The sequence below is a fragment of the Colletotrichum lupini genome, chromosome 7 (assembly GCF_023278565.1).
Source record: "Colletotrichum lupini chromosome 7, complete sequence".
NCBI lineage: Eukaryota > Fungi > Ascomycota > Sordariomycetes > Glomerellales > Glomerellaceae > Colletotrichum > Colletotrichum lupini.
In genome coordinates this window covers 1990195-2013560 of record NC_064680.1, presented here as the reverse complement: position 1 = coordinate 2013560, position 23366 = coordinate 1990195, and the positions used below count along the sequence as shown (strand labels likewise).

The 23366-nt window shown below is 53.6% G+C and overlaps 8 protein-coding genes across 8 annotated transcripts; 2 read left to right on the top strand and 6 right to left on the bottom strand.

Annotated features, from left to right (window-relative positions):
* Positions 1-1103: 1103 nt before the first annotated feature.
* On the bottom strand, positions 1104-3165 carry CLUP02_13622 (rhamnogalacturonan lyase; the record flags this gene model as incomplete). Its single annotated transcript, XM_049292560.1, has 8 exons — positions 1104-1609; positions 1674-1986; positions 2047-2324; positions 2378-2388; positions 2441-2544; positions 2604-2744; positions 2825-2892; positions 2952-3165. The coding sequence occupies 8 exons, from the start codon at positions 3163-3165 to the stop codon at positions 1104-1106; spliced, it is 1635 nt and encodes a 544-aa protein (XP_049149706.1).
* A 423-nt stretch (positions 3166-3588) lies between these two features.
* On the bottom strand, positions 3589-4710 carry CLUP02_13621 (uncharacterized protein; the record flags this gene model as incomplete). The annotated part of the gene is made up of 4 exons (XM_049292559.1): positions 3589-4136; positions 4169-4372; positions 4433-4488; positions 4622-4710. 4 exons carry the CDS (start codon positions 4708-4710, stop codon positions 3589-3591), a joined length of 897 nt encoding a protein of 298 aa, XP_049149705.1.
* Positions 4711-5772: 1062 nt separating this feature from the next.
* CLUP02_13620 (vacuolar assembly/sorting protein VPS8) lies at positions 5773-10698 on the bottom strand (the record flags this gene model as incomplete). Its single annotated transcript, XM_049292558.1, has 1 exon — positions 5773-10698. The coding sequence occupies one exon, from the start codon at positions 10696-10698 to the stop codon at positions 5773-5775; it is 4926 nt and encodes a 1641-aa protein (XP_049149704.1).
* Positions 10699-11342: 644 nt separating this feature from the next.
* CLUP02_13619 (uncharacterized protein) lies at positions 11343-12401 on the top strand (the record flags this gene model as incomplete). The annotated part of the gene is made up of 1 exon (XM_049292557.1): positions 11343-12401. One exon carries the CDS (start codon positions 11343-11345, stop codon positions 12399-12401), a length of 1059 nt encoding a protein of 352 aa, XP_049149703.1.
* Positions 12402-13042: 641 nt separating this feature from the next.
* CLUP02_13618 (uncharacterized protein) lies at positions 13043-14531 on the bottom strand (the record flags this gene model as incomplete). Its single annotated transcript, XM_049292556.1, has 2 exons — positions 13043-14186; positions 14245-14531. The coding sequence occupies 2 exons, from the start codon at positions 14529-14531 to the stop codon at positions 13043-13045; spliced, it is 1431 nt and encodes a 476-aa protein (XP_049149702.1).
* Positions 14532-16790: 2259 nt separating this feature from the next.
* On the bottom strand, positions 16791-17418 carry CLUP02_13617 (uncharacterized protein; the record flags this gene model as incomplete). Its single annotated transcript, XM_049292555.1, has 2 exons — positions 16791-16835; positions 17179-17418. 2 exons carry the CDS (start codon positions 17416-17418, stop codon positions 16791-16793), a joined length of 285 nt encoding a protein of 94 aa, XP_049149701.1.
* Positions 17419-18349: 931 nt separating this feature from the next.
* Positions 18350-18667, top strand: CLUP02_13616 (uncharacterized protein; the record flags this gene model as incomplete). The annotated part of the gene is made up of 1 exon (XM_049292554.1): positions 18350-18667. The coding sequence occupies one exon, from the start codon at positions 18350-18352 to the stop codon at positions 18665-18667; it is 318 nt and encodes a 105-aa protein (XP_049149700.1).
* A 917-nt stretch (positions 18668-19584) lies between these two features.
* On the bottom strand, positions 19585-20413 carry CLUP02_13615 (uncharacterized protein; the record flags this gene model as incomplete). The annotated part of the gene is made up of 2 exons (XM_049292553.1): positions 19585-19710; positions 20108-20413. 2 exons carry the CDS (start codon positions 20411-20413, stop codon positions 19585-19587), a joined length of 432 nt encoding a protein of 143 aa, XP_049149699.1.
* Between the last annotated feature and the right edge of the window lie 2953 nt (positions 20414-23366).

Here is a 23366-nt window from a genome sequence, read left to right as displayed (position 1 = left end):
GACGAGCTTTCGCCAGAATCCATGTGATTACTGGCACCACGTGCTGACTTGGGTCTCTTGGAATTGAAGGCTTTCGTAGCCCGAAGCTCGAGCATGGAAGTAATGTGGACTTGGCTCCCGTTCCAGTCCAACGTGGAACACGATAGATGTACGACCGGCATTAAGCTATCTAGGTTCGTTTGGCCTGACGCCTCGAAGCTGTACAAGAAAACAAGAGAACGTGTTTCCGTACGGAAACATGTTCTCGTACGAAAACATGAAAACTTGTGAGGAAAACATGTAGTCAAGCACAAAAGTGTACAACGAAACACAGAGCAAAGTATGAAAACATGCTATAAATCATTAGAATACCCTAGACAAGATTTTCATACTCAAGAAAGAAGTAAAGAAAACGAGTTTCGGTACAAAAACATGACAACACGCCCAGAAAACATGTGTTTTCGTACAGAAACGTGAGAACACAGCGAGGAAACATGCCTCGAAGTATCCAAAACATAGCAAAGAAACATGAGAACATGCAACAAAACATAAAAACATGTTGAAAATAATCGAAACACCCAAGAAAACAGCCAAGGAAACATGGAAACGTCCAAAGACGACAAGGCAACAAGAAAACATGCTAGCAACGCAAAAGGTGCAAAGTACGCACCCTTGACCGCACGATCAATTGCGGAACAGTCAAAAGGTCGATTTGATACCGCCAAGTTCCGTCTTCACAAACTACTCAATCCCTCTCAGCTTTTTCTTGAATGAAAATCAAATCGAGTAGTGAAGCACTACGACCTAAGTATATGCTGCACATGGCCCTTTTGGACCAATTCACAGTTAATGGCGGGTTCTTCATCACTGAAAGAAGGTCATTCGAACACTCGAAATTGGTTCAGATCCAGGCTCAAAGGCCCTCTTTGTTGTGGCTTATATACGATATTTAAATGTACAGTGAATTGCAAAAAGATATGTTCAAGAGAAAATGGCCTAGAAGACCAGGAGTGACAGCAAAGCACCGAGCTCTGTGATAGCCCAAGCCCCAAGCGTCGTCAAGCCTTCAATGGTCTCTCCCAGCCGTCAGGGTTCGATTTCCAAAGATTGGCCGTCCTACTCTCTTAAGCCAGAAGCTCGACAGCGTCGAAGCTGACACCAGGGCTGAGGTATTTCTCGCCAGAGCTGCCGCTGATGATGTTGATGGTGAGGATCTGCCACTCGCTCGTGCTCTGGATCCAAGCGGACTGCGGCACGGCGAAGGTGAGCTTGACGTTGTTGCCGCGGTACGTGCCGACGGTCAGCGAGCGGGTGCTGGCCTGGTTGGTGGCCGCGGGGAGGGCCGAGGCCCACGAGTTGACGTTGATGGCCGGGCGGCCGCCGATGTAGCCCTCCGTGATGCCGATGCGGACGGTGTGGCCGGCGGCGAGCTGGGCGGTGGTGAGCTTGAAGTAGACGAGGTAACCGCTGTTGACCTCCTTCCACATGTAACCGGGGAAGCGGTTGGCGCTGTGGGTGCCGACGATGAAGTTGCCGGCGTTCCAGGTGGAGATGCGGGTGTCGGAGGGATGCATGTAAGTGGGCTTCATGGGGGTGTCCTCGAAGTTCAAAAAGCCCTTGGGGGTTCCATCTATGCCACAAGTCAGCTTTTGTGTTCTTCATGCCCTCAAAGATTGTACAGGATATCTACTGACCCCACTCGCCGATGCGCCAAATGACAGCATCATCCTGAGGATCAACACAGGTGATGGTGTTGACGGCAGTGCCGGCGCCAGCCTTGATGGTGACGGAGGAGGTGGCGACCTCAAGCTCGTCCTTGTAGACGGTCAGGGTGTAGGTTCCAGGGATGATCTTGGTGATGGACCAGGCGCCACCGGAGCCGGCGGTGCCCCAATACTGGGCGGCGGAGTTGGACAGCCCGACGACGTATGTCTTGCCGGACTTCATGTTGGAGAGGCCGACACCGGAAGCGTAGCCGCGACCGGAGGCAGGCACCCAGCCATCGAGCTAGATTTGAGTTAGATTGAGTTTGCCACGCGATTGTTGGATAGGGGAGTTGCTGCTTACGCCGAGGTCATCGAACCAGGACCAGTCGGCCTTGCGGGCGAAGAGGTTGCTGTTGGGGTCCTCGCCTGCGGTGAAAGCCAGGACGGAGGGGCCTTGGAGACCGGTGCGCATGGGGTCGGTGTGGCCCATGTTGTAGTAGTAGATGTCGTACAAGTCCTCGCCAGTCGGGTCCGCGCGACGAACGAGAGAGCGGAAGAAGGGACCGCCACTGGCCTTTTCGTGGTTGCTTCTGATCATGAACAGACCGACGCCGGTCTTCTTGCGGCCGACGTAGTCGACTGCTAAGGGTCAGTTTTGTTCCACAGAGTTTGCATAGGGGAAGGACGCATACAGTCCATAACTCTGCAAGTTGTCAGTAAAGTCCCTTTGAGGAGGGGGTGTTCTCGTAACGTACCGGCCGTAGTTGGAGCCTTGGTAGTGCTTGCTCTTGGTCAAGCCGGCACTGTTGACGTTGATATCCTGGGCCTCGATGATGGTGCTGCTGGCATCATAGAAGTCCTTTTTCGTAGTTTGTCAGCTGGCTATCATGAGAGATCGATCGATTGGAAAGCACATACACTCTCTGTAGAGTCATGGGAGAAGATTCCACCCGGGATGCGAACAATGTAGCGCATGGCCGAGACAGAGTCGTCTGCCTTGTTCGTGAAGAGGTAGACATTGTTGTTTCCGTAGCGGACAAAGATCCAGTGCTTGAGAGTCTGTAGATGTTTGTCAGAATATGACGCTTCGAGGCTATAGTGGGAAGGGCCCGAAAGGGATATGAGGAGGGAAGACGTACGCCGTGGACGACCGAGACCTTGATGACGTTGCTGTAGCTCGTGATGCTGACCGTGCTGGTACCGAGGCCTTCTCTCATGTTAGTCTTGGTCAATTCCTTTAGAACAAGGCGAATTTCGCAAACCTACCTGATTCGACATGGGTGTTCTTGCCGCCCCAGCCATTGTACTCGACGCCCTTGTAGTTGAGCGAGGAGATATCACCGCAGCACTTGGTCACCTTGATGACGAGGTCAGCTCCGCTGTCAATGACATACTCGGAGCCATTGTCCGTCCAGCCAAAGGCCGCCAAGACGACCGCTGGCAGGAAGAACAGCGAGCACAGGAGTGAAAGGAACAACATGGTTGCTGTTGATCACCCCGTGTTACGAAAAACTCGCAGCAGCAGTGCGAGTCTTGGCAGTAAAAAAAAGGAGCGACAGAGGGAAACGAAGAGGACGGCAGATGCGTAGCTTCCTTTCCTCTTCCCTGAGAGGGCGGAAAATCTGGGAACTCATCATATTATATTGGCAAACCTCAAGCCCGCCCTGCCTGCCATCCTTCTCCTTTCTTTCCGCTCCGCTCCCAGGAACCAAAGCCCACATGGTAAACCAGCCCAAAAGGAACTTAGACGTTCCCGTCCCGGCCGACAAGACGTGCTGCGGAAATGCCCTTGAGTCCTTGACAAACCTAAACCCCCTCTCAAGCAGCAAGCTTAATCACTTGAAGGAACCTCTATGGTGGGAATAGATTGAGGGTTGCGATGTAAGCGGAGGAGGGCGCGTGCTCAAGCTGGTCCTCTCCCATGCCGTCCATCCACGACCATGGGCCCCTCGGCGCTCATGGCCCTACCGGGCGCTTCGTCCGTGATCCTTGGGTCCCACTCCTTATATCCGGGCATTGAACCCCCCGGCCGGACAGGAATCCTCCGCTTGGGAACTTGGGAAAGAGAAAAAGGTTCTTCTTTTCTGCCCACCGTCCACGTAAGTGCCCTCCCACGTGCGGCGTGCTTCCTAATCGTCTGCCCTTTTTGCATCACCGGGCTGACAATTTGGTAGTTCGTTCGAAGGGGTTGAATCGTGGAACAATATCGGCCGGGGGATTCCACTGGGCAGTTCCCACGACCCACGGGCTGGTGCCACTGGTGGAAATACGCGTGAAAGTACCGCTGAGAAAACCCCCCGCCATCGGAATAGTCGGTCCTCACAGGACCCTTGTTGACTCGCTCGAGGTGACATTCGCGATATTGCTTTATTGGCATGGCCTTTTCCATAGCCCGCACCGCAATCTTCTTTGGCTTCGCGCTTTTTTGCACCGCCTTACGATAGTCGTTGGCTCATGGGCACAACATACATGGGAGCTGGAACATGCCATTGACTGCATCGGGCTGCATGTTGCATTCACATGCCGATCCCAAAGGCTTGACATGGAGCTGCCGGCTTTCATGCCCTCGCTGACAGGCGCCCTCTCGCGGCATACGCTGTTGATCGCATTGGCAGTCAGCAACCTGGTTGACAGGGATGCCATACGCGCTTGCTTCGCAATACTGCATTCAACCTCTTGCTGAATTGCTGCCACAACCCATCAGCTCCTATCTTTTACCAAAGGCAAGGAAAGGACGACTTGGTTACCAAATATCGTACCCGTCTGATCAATAAGCAGTTGACACTGCTCGAGGGAGCCGGAGCTGCCCGCCAGAGAAATACAAAGTCAGAAAACACCTTCAAGAGAGCACCGAAAACGAGATGGTTCCGTGTACGATACTGTAAGAGGAAAGTCCGGATCGGCGCAAGGATCTCGGTGGGCCTCTAACGACACACGAGGAACACATGGTGACATGGTAAATGGCGCCCGCTCCGCTATCCTGCTTCCAAGTCCCGAAAGGAGAACCAAGAGATGGGCAGGTCATTGCGGCAATTCTTGTATGCTGCCCACAAAACCTCCATGGCTATTAAATGGGGTTTCGCTAGATCGGGTTTACCCAGTCTTTAAACTCGGTATAACAGAACGCTCACTATTGACGTGCCCTTGACAAACTAAGGTACATTTAGAAGACGGCTTTTGTTCTGGTATGTCTGGGGTTGCGTACTTAATGCAAATCAGTCCCTCCAATTGTCAAGATGCTGATATCAACATACCAAATGATAAGACGAAGTCATGCACATTTCCCAAGAAGATGAACTTCCACAGAAAAACCAATTGCGCCATAACAGTCTTGCCCTTGCCAATCAATAGACAACCCCTCATAATTATACCACGATGCACAACCTGCTGGAATAGGCAAGGCCCGTGTTTCAAAAGCAAACCCCCGGCCCCCAAAGACGCTCTGGAGCGCCCGCTCCGCGAGCGCGGAATCAAGCAATCTAGGTCCCTACATTTATTCAGATAAATTCGTGGACTGCAGTGTCTCCAAATCAGAAGACTCGCAAAGTGAGCATGTAGTAAATGGGAGCAAGGTGACGGGAGAGCCAAGGGCCCGGACATTCGCTCAAGCATCGGCGCCCCTCTTTCCGCCCCGACCAGTCCCGGAAGCCCGCCCGCCGCCTCTAGTACGGATCCCACCGGCCCCGCACCTCCGCCAACAATATCTTCCGGAATACCGCAGTCGGCTTGGCCTGTGCGCGAAAGACTATTACCAACGACGACTTGACTAACATTGTTAAGAAAGACAGGCATCCCCTCCTGGGAACCTGACACATAGTCGAGGGTGCGCTGCTACCGGGAGGTCTGATAAGCGATGTAGGGCCTTGAAGCGCTCATACCTTGGAACCAGTCTCGGCACTGCCTTGTCGTCACGATGTACAGTGCAGAGCTCGCCAGCTTTTCGAAACCATACACTTGCGGTCTTGTCAGACCGATAAAGGCCACGCGTTGGTAGTATTACCCAGGCCTCGGTATAGTTCGCCCATCGAAAGTCTCATTCATTCATGAAATTTGTACATGCCTAGTGCACAAAAGATACACCCCAAGTCTATCCATCAATCGGACACCTGTACTCCCTCGCATGAGTCTCCGCCCGCGTTTTCCCCTCAACCTCCGGCCGGGACTGGTAGGCGTCTAGGCAGCTCTGGTGATAGATATGCCTGCAAGCCAGAACGACCAACGGTCCCAGCGGCTGCTCTCTCGGTTTCGCCACGACTTCGCTCTGTAACTCTGCGCCTTCTTCAGGCGCCGCCTCGTCCGCCTCTACATGGGAGTCTGATGCCACAGGCGCGGCCTTACCCTTCCCTTTAGAGTCTGATACGGCCTGCGATACGTCGCTGCCGCTTCCCGTCTTCCCCTTGTCTCCAGCAACAATCAAGGCTTTCTTTTCTGCTTTCCACTCTTCTTCCCGCGCTTGCTTCTCCTCCCAAGCCTCAAAGACATTTCCCGAAACACCGGGGCCCCAGATCCGGCGACCACAAGCTTCGCAAGTCGAGCCCCTAGGTCGCCAGCCTCGTTGACGAAGTTCTACAGCTTGCTTAACATTTACAAACAGGCTTCGCTCAAGAAGTCGGTTGGAAAGCCGAAGTATTGATTCTTCGTAGGCATAGGCTGAGAAGATCGATGCCAGGACAGAGCGCAAATCTGCGAGGTTTGGCGACGAGGCCGCGGCTCGAGTGAGGAAAGCTCGTAGGATGCGGAGGAATGACAAATTGCTCCCGGCATTTGTAAGAAGTCTCCCCCCACCTTGACCTCCTGCTGGGCTAGAAGTTGTTGTCAGGAGAGCCGTAAAGGTGTGTTGGACGAGGGATCGCAAAAGAGCCAAAAGCTTATCCTTATCAAGATCATCAAATCCATCGTGAGCGTCATCAGAAAGAGTGCCATTCTCAGTGGTTCCTGTAGTCTCAATGGTGGACGATACCTGCCGGGTTGTCTGCACAGCTGCGTCGATCAGGTTGAGCCAAAGCTCTTCATCAGGTGATAAGACCTCTGAAGTTGATGACTTCGTCTTCTTTTGAACGCCATTCGCCTTTCTCGAAGACTTGGTCTGACCTTGACAAAGCCAGATGCCCACATGTACATACTTCTGCAGTGCCCGCAATATTTCTTCGGCCCCTGACTGCAAGTTTCCAGCTTTGTCGTTGTTTTGAGCGCCTGTCAGGACACCTTGCAAGGCAGACTCGAGCGTACCAAGGTGCTTGACAAGTCTGTCCATAGCATCCTTGATCTGCCCCTCCCGAGCCATTAGCACAACGGCAGCGTCGATGACACCAGTCTCTTCCATAGTTGGAAGCAGGGCATCAAGTCGGAGGTTAACAGATTGAACCAAGCCAATATAGTCAGACACATGAGCTGGGTCAAATCTGCACATGAGTTGCACGTAGCGTTCAATCAGAGCTCGGTCTGGGTTTGCTGGGGATTCCCCATCGCGCTTTTCTGGTTCGAGCAACGTTCGGAGGTAGAAGAATTGCAGCCCCAACGAATCTTCGGCAGAATCCAAAACATGCTGGTGGATGTCTGCGGGCTGCCCTGATAGAGATTTCGCCGCTTCGACAGGATTGGTCTCGATAAGCGCCCTGGCGTTGTTCCTGATTGCGTCAAGGACTTCTTGAACCTGGCGGCGGTTCAGGCCACTCTGTGGTCGTAGACAATCCCCGATACATTCAAAGACGGCGTCCCGGTCAGCGGGGTCTTCGAAATAAGTCTGGACAAGCTTGCCATACTGTTTATCAACCTTGTATTGCCTCTTCAAAATCCGGTAGAAACCGGCCTTCTTGAACATCGGTATGAGCGTGTTCGCGTCGGGCGGTTGATAAATCGATAGGAGGTACTCGGCGCTGAGCTGTGCATCTTCGGCAAGATCTGATCCGGGGTAGTTGCACAGTCCGGTTAGAACCTTCGTAAGTGTAGAACCCGGGAAGAGCAAGTATTGAGGGAACTTTGGCAGGTTCCGAGCGATGAACATATCGAGATAGATCGTATCCTCGGCTGCGAAGTCCGCCGGATTCATAATCTCCAGAAGTATGGATACGATGTATTGACGGTCGACCGTACGGCCAAAGATCTGCTCTTCAGGCACGTCGCCCCTGATGCCACCGTTAACTTGCTTGTCCGGCGAATCGTTCAAAAACGAATCCTCAAAGGCCTCGTTCACCGCACTCAAGAAACTCGGGGCATCAAACTTCAGTATCAGTCTGAGATAGGGAAATGACGGCTCTGTATGCTGGTCTGGCCGTGTAAGGAAGCGTCGGTCGCTGCCTTTGGGCCATGTGACACTGTTCCCTGAGAATAGAAACCAGTAAATCTCAGCCTTAGCTTTCGAGGCAGTGGCATCGTCCATAATCTCGCCGGTAGGATATACTCTGCCAGTCAATGTGTAGGAGAGATAGGGGAACATCTTCAACGCGTTCACGCCGTATATCTCATCCTCCATGTTTCCGGAAGACATGTAGTCACCATTGCTCATGAGAGGCACCAGCAACGTTAGTAGGTCGATCAGCGGTGTGATATAATCGTTCAATGCCTGGTTCCAGACGTATATCAGCGCATCGTAGAGGCTGTGCTGCTTGCACAGCAGTGTGATCTGGTCCAGGTCCAGCGTCATAGTGTCCATGTGAACGATGATCTCCTCGAGTCGACTCTCCCATCCTTTGGTGACGTAGTATGTCACTACAGCCTTGACAACAGCAGGCGGTACGATGGTAATATTTTTGTCGAGAATATAGGGTTCCATGGTTTCGAAGAAGATGCCCTCCACGCCAGCGTCCTCGTACCACTCGTACATCTCTTCGAAGAGGAAATCAACGTCGCCCACATTGTGACAGGCAGTGAAGCATGTCTCGCAAAGCTCCCGCACATGGTTGTCATCGGCTGCTGATTTGTCCTTTTGCCGCTGGGTGAAGGCATATTTGAGCGACGCTTTCATGATTTCCATGAGCTTGTCGCGAACCATTGAGTGTCGCAGCGAGGTGTCTTCAGGCAAACCAATTGTGAGCTTGTCTGCATCACCGGTGTAGTACGATGTACCAAGCTGTATCGCGCCGACGTAGTCACCGTTCTCCATAAGAGCAATGATTCGATCAGCCCAGTTTGATAGCGACCCAATGGACACATCGTTAAACCCAAGCAAGAAGATTTTGCCCTTGTACGTCTTCAAACTCATGTAAAATGCGTCAGCTACAACACCATGCATAGACGTATCGTCCTCGTCCAATTGCTCCACTAGGGTGTGTAGTTGTTTCGAGAAGAGATCGGCATGATATATAAACTTGTTGATTAAGTCGAAACCTTCTGTCTGCCGCATTGTTCGGTCTTCGAGCACAATCAAGCGCTGTGATATCGTCAGGACAGTGAGTACCGAGCGACTAAGCCACTGCACTGCAACGATGGCTTCTTCGCACTTCCACCTGCTCCGTGCCTTAAACTTGAGCGTCGGTGGTTTGTCCTTGTTCTCGGCCGGTATCTCGTCAACGTCTAGGACAGTCAAGACGTTGGACCAGCAGTACACCAATTTGACTTTGGAAATATCGCTTCCTGTGACAGGATCCGGAACCTTAAGCTTCACGGCAGGGAACCACGCCAGGCAGCCAGTCATGGCGCTATGGTGAGCAACGTCTTTCGGCCTTGCCGATTTGTGCTGGGTTTGCGCGACGGGTGTCGTGGACACAATGACCAGTAGATAAGGCGTAAGCATTGCAGTGAGACCCATGGTGTCTGTTGCACGCTCGGTGTTGCCAAGGGGCAAGGGACTGAATGCCAGGACCGTGCTGGGCTTGAGAGGCTTGCCGGCTGGAGGGGCAGCGTTCGGATACCTTCCTAGTATCCTCGTCGTCTTCACGGTTCGGCCGAGGGATCCCGTACCTCTCGTTGCCAGGTGTGAGAAAGCCATTCCGCGGTCGTCCGCCGACACGAGCGCAGTGTGCCTCGTTCCGAGAAAGCCGAGATGGGTCACGGCAACCCCTGGTAGGTGTCCATCAACAGTCCGGTTTTGCAGCTGCGGCTGTTCAAGGTGTGGTATGGAAAGGAACGGCCTGGATGCTCGGTTCGCCTCCCAGGTGAATATGTTTCCGTTCGCATGGCCTCCGGCAATCGTGGTATGGTCTGCCGAAACTGCGATGGCGGTGATGGCGCCAGACTCGACCGCCTTGGTCCCGGGGCCGATGATGGTCTTCAAGACCTGATTGTAATCAAACATTAATATTATACCCTTCGTAGTCCCCAGCACGATCGAAGCTGAGACAGCAATGCATGTAGGGGCGCCAAAGTTGCGCTTGCCAGCCTCTGAGAAGGCCTGGCCGTTGAGTTTCTTCAACCTCGTCCATCGTACAACTTCCCAAGGTGGAGATGGGGTGTCGGTATCGTCGCGGTCTAGCAAGTTTGAACTGAGGGAAGCGGAGCGGCTGTGACCGGTGAGAAAGCCGGGGGAGGAGGATCGCGGGCTGTGAATGAAGCTTGCGGATGAGATGCGGGACTGGAAGCGACGGTCGAAGGGTCGGAATGAGGGGGTGGGACTGCTGAGGCCGGGTCGAGAGGCCACGGAGGGGAGGACGCTACTGCTCGGAGACGAGATCACGGAGCCCTGAACACACAAGGTTAGTTGGAGCGCATTGGGATACTGCGAAGCTGTACTTGCCTGAACCGAAGGGGAATCATCAGGAACCGACATCAGAGAATCAATCGGGCTCCCAACTCGCTTGGGAACGGCATCCACGGAGCCTTCGTCGGATACATTGTCGGCTTGCTCGCGCAAAATCTCCCTGTATCGATTCGGAAGTGCGCCGCTCTCGGTCACCGGTGGTGTGCTGCTGGACGTCTGGGTTTCATCATCCAAAAGGCCGACGATGCCGTCTTCCTCCCTCTCGGCCTTTACGGTCTCTTCATCACTGGAAGCTTGTATGTCCTCGGAGGACCGGTCGTCTTGGTCTGCCATTGTGTCTCCAGGTCCATCATCTCTCTCCTTCGATGGTGGGGTCATCAATGGCGGTTCATCAGGCGCATTGCTGGCGGTCGCAGGTTGGAGAGTTCGTTTTGGATTCGGAAGCTTGATAAGTGCTTAGGGGAAGGGAGGATTCGTAGAAGAAGCCGGCTCAATCAAGCTATGAACTGAAGATGATAGAACCTTATGAATGAAATTGTGTTCTCTGACGATACGATCCCACTATGCCTGCTCCTATCAGACGAAGATGAGCTGTTGGTCAATGGTTGTCTAGTTGTCTTCTGAAAGAGGCGCATTACGCAGCTTGGACACCACAGCCCACACTGACCGGTCACCTTACAGTTCCAGGTTCTAGGTTCCTGCCGCCTACTAACGCAGAGCTCCAACACGGACCGGGGTTTCTCCGGCGGGCCGCAAACTACGCTATCAGGTACCTAGGTAAGTGGTAGGTAGTTACCTGAGGTACTTCATGCTCGCCGTGCCGTGGTGGATCTTCAAAGTTACATCACAGCGCGGGTTCGCTCTGCTCCTTGCATCCACTTCCCCAGACTCCCATTGCGACGACTTGTTTACTATCAACACAACCCATCCGAAAGAAGAGTCGCAAGCCGCAAGCTTCAACACTTCCCACTATTCCAGCGTGAAGACACAAATCCTTCATCATGTCTTCAATTGGTCCACAAATGCCACCCCATCTCACAAAGAGAAAGCGCACTCCGGATGACCCAGGCGCAGACTCACCACCACCAAAGCATACGCGCAACAACACTAACGAAATCGACCTTGACTCCGACGACTCCGACGACGATGCATTCGGACCGACCGCGCCGAGCGCAACAGCCGTAGCAGCACCCAAGAATCCCACCCCATCATCGAAGCCCTCCATCGGGCCAACTCTTCCACCATCAAACCCAACAAACTCGAGCGAAATCCCCCTCGACGACTCAGACTCTGAAGATGGCTATGGCCCAACAGCACCTCGCGCATCGGCGCCAGCCCAAGAAGCCCTCAATACAAAACCCTCAATAGGCCCAACACTTCCTCCGAAACAAGCCATAGGTCCCGCCATGCCACCACCAGACCACCGCCCCTCCGCCGCAGACTCGGACTCGGACTCGGATGACGACTACGGCCCGGCCCTCCCTTCCTCAACAACAGCCGTTCAACGAGCCCAAGCCGCCGCAGCAGCAGCAGCAGCGACGGCATCCCAAGGCCCCGCGGCACCGCAGCGCGACGACTGGATGCTCGCGCCGCCCACGCAGTCGGGCTACCAGGAACGCGACCCAACAAAACTCAAGAACCGCAAATTCGCCAGCGGGAAATCCTCCGCCGCCGCGGGAGGAGGCGGAGGAGGCATCAGCAGCATATGGACCGAGACGCCAGAACAGAAGCGCAAACGTCTCGAGGACGCGGTCCTCGGCCGCGGCGATCCGACGGCCGCGGGCAACGAAAAAACCCAGCAGCCGCGCCGGACCAAGGAGGAAGTGGAGCAGGAGAGACGCATCAGCGAGAACATTGCGAGCGCGCGGGGCAAAAGCATGTACGAGGAGCACCAGGCAAACAAGAAGCACGGCGGGAAGCCTGGGAGGGACGAGGAGGAGGAAGATGACCCCAGCAAAAGGGCTTTCGACAAGGAGAAGGACATGTCCCTGGGAGGCAAGATTGGGACAGCGCAGAGGAGAGAGTTGCTCAACAAAGCAAAAGACTTTGGTGGCCGGTTTCAGAAGGGATCGTATCTTTAGTTGTGATCTTTCAGCATGTACCAATCGCAGAAAAATCCATACTACAGTTCCTGGTTTACTACTTGGCCAGGCAAAAGGGGGGGCTTTAATACCATAACGTTGCTCAAATACCCTTTTCAGGGCGAAGCATGTGTCACTATCAAAGAATACACGTCGTCCTTCATAGTTTCAATGTTGTGCCATTATACGCTGCGGGCTTGAATCATAACATCACATACATCCATAATCACAATTCTCAATCAAGTGGTTTGCAAGTAAGTTGGTACGTTAACTTTGATTGTCATTATTCCGTGACGAGTGATGCCTTAATCGCCGCAACTCCGCCGCTCCCCTTGTAATTCCAGAGAAACCAAACCAAAACAGGTCCTGTGTGCCTGCGATGCAAACCTGCCTCTGCCGCAGCGCGGCCTGGTCCACCACCCTCCTCCTCCGTTGGCCCATGTGGCCTAATCCCACTCCGTCTGTATGTAAAGTATGGGTATGAAAAGCGGCGTCGTGTTGCATATATAATGCAATAAACATCGCAGGTCTATGCTGAGATCTGCAAATTGGTCTCGGGGGTATGATGTACATGAGTAGCACAACAATAAAAAACAAAATCGCGTTCGCCTTGGTAGGTGATACAGTCATCAAAAAGGCAGTCACCGTGCCTCAGTCATGGCCGTGGTGGTGCCTGCGTTTGGTGCAGTCTGCGTACCAGCCTCCAGTTGGGACGGTGTGACGTTAGCACCATTTGCCGTCGGAGATGGAGTTTGCTGATCGCCACCGCGTCGGAGGGGGTTGCGGAAGGCAGGCAGCCTAATGTTGGAGAGAAGACCACGAGATTCCTGGTTCTCTGCAGTAGTCGGCGAGGCTTGCGAGGTGTTGTGGTTTGAGGCAGGCGGAGCCTGTTGACGAGTACGAGGACGACGGTCCGGTCGGTTGTTGCCACGACGGTTGCCGTTGTTTCGTCCCCCCAAACCAAATCGTGCACCGCTCAAGTTGTACCACGCAGCTGGGGGGGCGTTAGGCATGTTGGTACGCGATGCCGTGCGAGCCATGTCGCCTGTGGCGTTGGGATCTCCTTCGCCAGGGGTTGGTCGGGGCTTGGGGGTGTAGTAGTCGGCCTTGCACAGAGGACAGCAGGCCCTTCTGCTGGTGAGCCAAGGATCGACGCAGACAGCATGGAAAGCGTGGCCACATGTTAGTCCGCGAATATCATCATCGTCCTCAAGCGTGTCAATGCAAATGGCACAAGTATCACCGCTGGTAGCCATCAGTTCAGGCGGAACGGCAGCATTGATGTGTTCATCGTCTTCGTCCTCCTCCTCACTGTGAACACGCTGGAGATGAGTGGCAGAAGTCGGGGTGGTCTGAGTAGCATCGGCATTGGCAGTCGTAGTCGAGGTGTCTCCGTCCTTCTTCGCAGCATCTTCGGTAGGTTTCTCGGCGATGGCTTTGTTCCCGGCGGCGGTGGCGGGGCGATCTTCAATCGACTCGCGCTCTTTCGAGGGCAGCTCAGGTACAATTCCATCGACAGATCGGAGACTGTTCGCCCGACTGGGAGGCGCAGAAACACCGCCGGCGGTAGGCAGGCCCTCTCGTGCACGCTCAGATACCCATGTCTTGTACTTTGTCATAGGGAATTTGTCGTTGACCTCATCCATCGTCATTAACTTCTTCTCGCGGCGCCTACGGTGCGGGCGAGGCATGTTCTCAAGGTTGATGGGCTCGCCATCCTCGTTGAGACGCATAGCACGATTACGAGCATTGTACCGGAAGCAGTACTTGACGCCAACGATGATCCTAGAGACGGTGTTAGATGGTTATTGAGCGGGTATAGTCAAGTCTTAAGCAGGCTAACCATAAGTTCGTAAAAACTACTCCAAAGCCCAGGGCGACGAAGAAGAGCAGAGGGGAGCTCGTGGAGCCACCATTGCCGCCCCCTCCTCCTCCTCCATTGCCCGAGTTACTGGTAGGCGTCGGGTTGTCGGTGGTCGTTTGGATTACACTCGTGGCATCGTTGAGAGTCGACGTAGGGTCGGCGCTGAATGGTGCAGATGGCGTAGCGGACAAGGCCCCCGAGGCCGAAGAGAGCTGCCGCACCACGAGGTGGGAGACCTCGACGAAGACCTGATCAATGGCAGGCATTTTGACGGCGATCTAGCAGTCGAAATCCACGTCCTGGCAGTTGAAAAGTCGAACACCGTTGGGAGGTGATGCCGAAAGAAAACTCACGGTCGGGAGAGAGTCGAGTTCATGGAGTTGAGAGATGGGTGTGGCTAGGTTGAGTAACTGCCTTGATTTGAAACCGGAAAGCCGAAAACAGCAACTACGGACGGAAATGGTCGACCTGAACCCCCGTTCGCATGCGGCGTGCAATCGATACAATCCGATCGAGTAACGAAGGAAATTGCGTCTCGTAGAGATATTATTCCCTTCTGTATACGAGTCTTGGTTCCAATCTACTCTCAAGCCGTGGGAGGCGTGGTGAGTAGAGTGAATTGAAACAAGAGGAGAATCACGACACGATGTCGGATGGTGGTTGGGGAAGGTTGACAAAAGCAGGCAAGAGAGTGCGGAGGGAGGGAGAGTGCAGGTGGAGTGGGATAAGTATGGAACAGGACATGGAACTCTGACGGACAGTAAGAGCGTAACACAGCCCGGTCGCAGCGAAAAAGTGGGAACCACAAGGCGATGGGCGGGTAAGTGCGAAGGGGAAGGAAGAAGAGGAGTGGAGGAAGGACCACCCAGCCCAGACAAGACACATCAGACACCCCAAGGGCCGCCAAACCAAACCGAGCAAAGTGTGGCAGAGACGTACCCAAGTATCCCTACCTACCTTACCTTCCAGTGTACGGAGTAATAGGTAGGCCAGTCAAAAAGGTGCAAGAAGGCACCACGGCACACGAAGGAAAGAGGCACTGAGGCACAGAGCGAAAGGAAAGACTGGGGAAGAGCGATGGAACGGAGAAGCGGCCTGCAAGATGGGATTGGGCAGGGTATGAGTTAGCCCGCGCCAGGGTTGTATGCAAGGAGGTGGAGGTGCTGAGAAACCGGGTCTTCTTTGTGAGGTGGTGTTGGTACCCTGGCACGCTGCACGCCGGCCTGGATGAAATGGATGTTGGCTGCCCTCACACTGTGCCACTGCGAAGCCTCAGATTAGCATTTTCCAATCTGTGCTGGTGCACACACCTTCAAGCCAGGTAGGGGCACGAAAGGGTGTCATGGAGACGGGCGACCAAACTGAGCATACCTGAGGACGGATAGTGCCCAGTACCGACTGCTTCGTAGATACCGAGACAGCACAGACAATCCACCATGGATGAAAGCGCTGCCATTTGAAAGGATTAGACTGCGTATGTACGTATGTAGAAATCCAAGGCATGCGTCTCGTAGGTGACTGAGATGGACGCTCACGGGTCTGAGGGCCGTCAATTGTTGCAAGTCACCTCGTTTGCACCTTCACCCAGCTCGTAGGACGCCCCGGTCTAGTCTGTTTTGGGAAACAAAGCGCCACGCCAGAGACAATGTGAGTGATGGAACTCGACCCTCGGACAGATGACTATACTCTTTTGGGACTAGTGTCATATCTGGCTCAAGTGCTCACATAGCAAGTGGGTTGCTCTCTTGAAATGTCATGGTTGAACTCGTTCTTGACTGGGGAACCGGCAATGAACCGGCGGGGAAACTGAGAAAATGGCCTTCTAAAATCTTGAACAATTCAAAGACCAGCGTATTGTTCTCAAGGCAAGAAATGTAAAAGCAGGCGTCTACAACTAAGGTTGGCCGGGGGCTTACCTTACCGTAGATTGTCTCTTCCCGCTGCTTTTGACGGATACAGTGACTTGAGTCTGACTCTGGGCTACCGCCATGGTGCTTAGGTTGGCTTTAGCGTCGCTTGTCTTCAACCCCCTACTAACGGAGCATCTAAGGTACTTTACACAAAATCAAAGCTCAAGCGCCGCTTCCCGTGATGGACAATCCGATTCTCCTCTTCATCTCGGCCAACCCGTTGGTTCTTTGTCGTCGTTCCCGCTGCCGTCATGAGGCTGATACTGCAAATCGCACCCTATCGGATTCCGTCTACCCCTATCCTAGGTAGAGAAATCTCGCATCGAATCAAGGGGCCCAGCATGATGCTGATCTGACACGCAAGGTACCGTATACCACTGCCGAACTGCCTGATGTTGCCTTAGCTCAAGGTAGTGCGTACCTGCCATCAAGGCGCCTGAAATTCCGACGAGTCTGCCTGTCGCGCCCGCACAACCTGCACCGCAACACCACCTCAAGTCACGAACACCAATACCGTTCGGGCCTGCTAACACTGCTTCCAAAGAAGGGGTTTCTTTCCCTTGCTGATATCACGTCGGATAAATCATCCGTGCCCTCAGCTTCCATTTCGCCCACTTACCCGTTCATGATTTGAGTTCCAACATCAACTTCCTCCAAAGCCTCGGCAAATCATCATTTCTCGGGTCTCAACAGGCATGGGTAATGAACAGCCGACCATGCAAAATGTCGTCTTCTTTGTTCCCCTTTGTCTTTGCAACCAAGCCAAATCCCGCACCGCTACGGCCGGGTACTAGGCTACCGGTCAGCTTTAGCCCGCGGTGCGCATCGTCAACGCCATCCGCCCTCCGGCGGCCCAGGCCGATGCTCTGGCGATGCCTCGAAAAGAAAGCAGGGGATGCTGTGGGGATGCGGCGCCGGACGGTGGAAGGGAAAGACCGCGGCACCATGCGGCGATAACCCAACGGAGAATTGCAGCAGCAGAAGCAAGCACCTAGCGGCTTACGCCAGAAGCAAAGTCGACAAGGGTCAGAGTAGGATATGACTGCTCGGTTGTTTCGTCTCTCGCCAAACGATCGCCCGAGTCCAGCTGTCTGGAGCCGCGTGTCTGAGGGTTTGATGTCTCTTCCACGATCATACCTCCTGGAACTGAACTGCCAGCATATTCGCTCACTCCTGACATTGAAACGGAAAGGCATACGACCAGCAGGTACGGAGTACCTAGATGGGCATCCCCAATAGCCATTGCAACCTACGATTATCAGCCGCTTGTACGGAACATGGCCGGAGCAACCAACGTCTACCTGTTGAATTTGCTATGCTTTCTTTTTGCAGCCATGGCGCATTATTCTGTTGCTTCATCCTTGTCCTCACGAACAGGGTTCTTCCAACTTAGAGTGCTTTGGTTTTCCCAGCCCCGGACATGGCGCACATGGATCCATATCACCGAGTCAAGCCAGTGTCAGACGAGCCGTCGGATTGTACAAAGTCGGAGTTGAGCGCTGGGTTGTGCCTTGCAGATGGGAGCAACCGAGCACGCCATCACTAATCCGTGTGTATCTCGTTTCTGACGTTCTACTGTGTGTTGGTGTGTAGGGAACGCGGCACCAATTCGAGGTACGGCTACCCCGGCCCGGGAGAAGCAACATACCTACCAAGCAAGCCTTCAAATCTTCAACACCAACATTGGCGACTAACCCCTGGCACATCCCGCATAGGGACATGCGAGGAAGAAAGAGAGAGCGAGAGAAAAAAGAAGCACAACACGCACGTATCCGTCCAATACGACGAAAAGCAATAACTCAATCTCCTGGCACGGAATACGACGTCCTTACTGTCCCTCGTCTGGAATACGTCTCAACATCTCAGACATGATCATTAATAGAACCTGCATCTCAGCGCAGCGCTCCGACGAAATGGACGGTCTGAAGGTCGCGAGAACAATTAATAATAGCCACGAACTATTGTTCATGGCGAGTAACGACATGCTGGCTGGCTACCGCTGCACGCTGCAACCACTCAAAAAACCAGATGGCCAGCTTCGGAACGCTAGGGCCGACGGGCAATTGATTTCACCCCCATCTTCTCAATGTTTCAGCATCACGGACAAAGACGACGCTTTTTCGCCACGACGACTCTATCGGCAGTGTGGGCTTGCTTGATTCAAGCGTTTGTCAATGTGTCGCCCTCCTTACACAGTCGAATTGACTCCTCGGACCCTACCGCCAGCATTTCGAGAAGATGCACTCACTCGGCCACGTCTAATCGTTGTCAGTGCCACCTCAGCCAGTCCGAGCACTAGACCGCTGCTTTGGCAGTCGGTATTCCCCAGGGTGCCAGGTCAAGATGTCAGACACGAAAGCGCAAGAGCACTACTCCGTACTACCAGAGTATCTGAACTGAGTACTGCTCAGGCAACACGACACATGTATGTCTCACGCATCTTATTATCAGATGCCACGACACGAACAACCTTACGATTCTTTGGTCAGTGAACGGCTCTCTTAGACGCTGCTGTGTCTTGCTCCGTCTCAAGAACCAAAGCCCCTGGAAAACGCTCAGGCGCCCACCTAGGAAAGCTTGGTCTCCATGGGACCACTGCTGTTCCTGGGGACGACGAAATCGATGTCATGAAGGCTTCCCCTAGTACCTTACATGACTGCCATTGAACCGCCAAATCGTGAAAATGAGCTCCCTAGCGTTATCAGTGATTAAATCATACTATCAGTACGACGACCAAACTACAACTTCGCTTCTTCGGAATTGTATCAAGCTGTCTCGACTGGGGAAACAGGCGCAAAGACAAGCCGATTGATCCGTGACTAACAGGACAACAGTACGAGGAAATAGTCTTTTCACAGTGCGTCTGGGGATACTGGCCCGCTCCAATGGGGGGCTGCTTCGACTGATGACGCTGACCGAAGGTGAGTGCCGTCAAATCCGGACACACCAACTTATCCCCGCCATTGATGACGGCGACGAAAACGGCTTGGCTCCCGGCCAAACCAGAACATTCCCGGTCTTCGTCTACAGCGTATTTGTATACCGAATATTCTGGGCTTTCAAGCTTCCATCGAAAACTAAGCCTACGATGCAGTATGGTTGCGGTCGCTTCGAACACGTCTGCGCCCCAAATTACAACAGAACGCCCGCTGTAAGCCAAGTTTCTATGGTTCACTAGAAAGATCTCACAGCCTACTCTCCACGTCTATGAGGGAAATTCTATCATACCCTCGAGAGGCTCGAAAGTTGGGAGGCTGGTACGCGGGGCGGCTGTTAACAGAGCCTGTGTGTGCAACTGGGATCATGCCATCAAAGCATCCGCGGCAGAATAATGTCGATCAACTTCTATCGGACCCGGGGTGTTGCAGACGGATCAGTCAGTAGATGCCCCTCGCCGTCGGAATGAAATTCATCGGATTGCCCTGGCCGCCGGCAACAACCACGCCATAACCTTTTGCTTCCGGGTCTTGCGGATTTCGACGTTCAACCCCGGAGCCTTCCGAGCCGCACATCTAGGTCTGTCTTTGGGGGCCATCTGACTTAGTTTTCCTTTCCTTCCCGCGCTTTATGGCGCCAACGAGAACACTAACTAATTCGCCTGCCCGCTTTCGTTGCGAGTGGGCGGCACGAGTTGTCTCGTAACTCGGTGGTCGTATTGTAAGGCCACAATTTTCGCGGGGGCCAGATGCTTATCTTCGCCGCGCAGGAATGAGGATATTCTTTTGTCATCAAGGTCATCATCGATTTGACTTTCAATCCCCGGAAAACCCCTGGCGCAGGGCTGTGCAGACACGCCATTGAACGTTGAAAGAAGGCTTGCCGATCCCAGATCGCATTCCACGCCTCCAATATCTCCCAGTCGCCCCCCAGCCACTACTGAACATCGGCATTCAAAATATTTGGTGATCATGTGCGGTGTGTCTACGACGTACCTGGCTACAAGCTACAACTGCGGTCCTCTGCTTGTTAGCAACGCGATTTGGTTCCGTATTGATAGACTCGTATCGTGGGTGACCTGTCAGCGGGCCATGCGTGGATCGAGTGGTAACGAACCGCGCCCGAAACAAAATATACAGGCCCCTAATGTGTGAGGCCCTCGGGAGTGTGAAGGTCGAAAAGTCCTGTTTTCGCGAATCACAACGAGACCTGAGCCTACTATTGGATCGCCAGCATTCCATGAGATCATTTTCTATGGAACGACAGGCTGCTTTGTCGCCCGAGCCCGGCCCCCTCTTCATCCGCTCCACCCTGCTCTGGTGCTGTCGATCTTCAACGCCGCGCCATCCGGGGGGAGTCTGGACCTTTTTCGCCTACGAGTTGGTTGGCTCGCGATAACGGCGATGCGGCAGACGCACCACGGCAGCAAGGCAAAGAGGAAAGCCGTCCTTGATGGGGCTTGTTGCTAACGCCAGCCTGTCAGACGCTTCAGTTCGCTCCCGTCGATCAGTTCGATTTCCGGCGAGCAATTCAAATCTCCCCCAAATCGTCCACGGCGAAAACCCAAGTGCCTGGTAGCGTTCCGAGCATTCCAGACTTTCCACGCGGTCGTCGCGATGCGGCATATGTGCGCGAAGGCTGGCGCCGCGGGAAACTTGGAGAGGGGCAACGGTTCTCTCCAATATCGTCGAGTTTGGTGTCCTCATCCACTCTCGTAGCCCCCAAGCCTTAGCCAAGAGAGGCTGGGCATTTGGCAAAAGTAGACTATCTTCTGTTAAACCCGAATTCCGTGACGCGGCCTTCTGCATTTGGTACCCTTGGAGTACGGGTACGGGGGGCTTCTCCTCACTTTCAACCCCGGGCTTCAGCTGGAGCTGCAGCTGTAGTGCAGCCAAAAGACGCGGGGTTCTCTGCGCGATGTTCGCTCCGATTCGAGAGGACCTCTGGCCGCGGTGGGTTATGTAAGATGCGAGGTAAGGGCAGCAGAGCAAGGAGAAAACCACGCGACCAATGACATATGGACGGTTTGCGTGGGGCTGCGGTGCCCATCCACGAATTGAGGATTCATCAGAACAGCTGCTCGAGCGGTCGAACAGTCTGGTTTCGGTAGACCACTTGCTGGTTCGCGAACTTCTATCTACCCCCTTGACCGTTGGAATTCTAATTACCAGAGGAAGCATGAAGGCTGAGCGCCCAGGTAGCGCATTGTGGCTGATCTATTGTTTCAAGTGCGACAACATCAAGCTTTCTCTCCCTATATTTCTTTTTAGTTGAAGAAACTTAATATATTGCTGTTCTTGTTCTCCCTCTACTGCGTACGGAATATGCTTTCCAATATTAGCGCACGACCTCACGAGGATTTTTGTACGCCGAACCGGTCTTGTCTCGCGTGCCCTTGCCAGGTACGGATTCATCCACGGCGGTCCTGAGTCAAATTCCCTCCCGGGGGTCCCTGTCGCCCATGAATTTGGGGCTGCACGGGTCTTCTTTTTCCCTCTTTTCCTTTTTCCAATATTGTGTTTCCCTTGTCAGATTGACACACTTTGACAGCCGTCAGCAGACAGCCCACCCCGGGGAAGGCTACTATATCTTCGGCGACCCCCGGCCTCGGCACGGACGACGGCCGATCGGGAGACGGCTCATCCGAGAATTTTACGGGTCCGGGGTGTATGTGTTTGTGTGTGTGGCCGGTTTGAAAAAGCAACCGTGAGGTTTGGCATACTCTCCAAAACCCTCTCTTTTCGTTTCTGCTGGGCATCGGTGAAGGGGAAGAGAGAGAATCTCGGCTCATCTCGCCGCGTTCCCTCGGCGCAATGCCCCCCGCCGTCAAGTCTGCTGCATGGAGTAACGGCGTTTCTTTAGATGTACAGGTTACTTTGAGCTGGAGGACGAATCTCGACGGCGGTGGTGGTGAACCCTACCGGATTTCGTTACTCGGTCTTTCTAGCTGAATGAAGCCGACGTTCTGAGTCGAGCGTGGTGGCGAGGGTTGTGAAGGTTGCTGGCGGTGAGGCGCACATGGAGCTTACACTGGCATAGGCTGCGATTCGGATGTAAGAGGATATCCGCTTCTCTGTCCTGGGGAGGTTTGGTCAAGCATGCCTCGATTTAAAGGAGTCTTGATGTCTGCTTGACGAACGGGCTAATCATCTTGCCGTGATGGCTCTGCATTGCTTTTTACGTCTCTCTACATGAGAACGAACACGAATGGTTCCAAATGAACCCAGGCATCGAGCTTCAACTTCTTCGCTATTTCAAAGTGGTACTTACCTAGCCAAGTCAGCCTGCGATGCACCAAGCGGTCAGCTCGTCTATCATGGTTGAAGCTAAAGTTTTCAGGATGTACTACAGCTACGAGCGGGTGGGTTGATAATCCCCCCATCATGTTTCCTGTTTATGGCGTGATGCAGCGAACGAGGGAACTCTGTGCTATTTTCCTTTTTCTCGCGGTGTCTCGTATGACCATATGTTCAGCATTGTTGCCCGTGACTTGACGATTACTCTTCGTGATCATTGTCTTGATTTTTGGGGTTCGGCTCGAGATCTGGACAATACTTACGATGTGGCAGCTTACATGAGGCGGATGGAGTCCCTCGCGCGACGGGGGGATACGTTACTCCGTGAGCAATCGCTCACGGTCTTTTCAGAGATGGTTTAGGCTTCTGTAAAGAAGCCTGTGTTTTGAACGTTGCGAACTCAGTGTGATGAAAGGTCACCGGCATCTGGAGTGGATCTGATGTTGTCTTTCAAAGTCAACCGCTGTTGTTGATCAGGCGCGAGCGCTCATTCTGACCATCCCGAATTGTTTCTTAGCCTATGGGGGCAGAGGGGAGAACATCTTTGGGGTTCTCGAGGTACTCGGCCTCCAACTTGGTCATTCCTTCTCTACCCAAGATCATCGATCGCCAGTTACCCCTGTGCTTCCCTGGAAATCGATCTTGCATGGAGAGCCCCTTGGCTTGCTGGCCTGGGCAAATCTGTGACGCATGAAGGGTCCTCATACAGTGGATTGTTGGGGTGATTTACACATCGAAGCCGGTGTATTAAACCTTATCCACTGCCCATGCGGCAGGATCGTTATAGAATCGGCAGAGTCAATGGAAAATGATACCTTTGTGACAGTCCAGCGGTTTGTTTCTATTGGATGAGAGCAACAGGAGAGTACATCCGTAGAGTACCAATGTTGATAATATGACGGTCAGCTTGTCCTGCAAGTCGGTCGAGGCACGGCCACTACCCTCGGAGGTTCCAGCA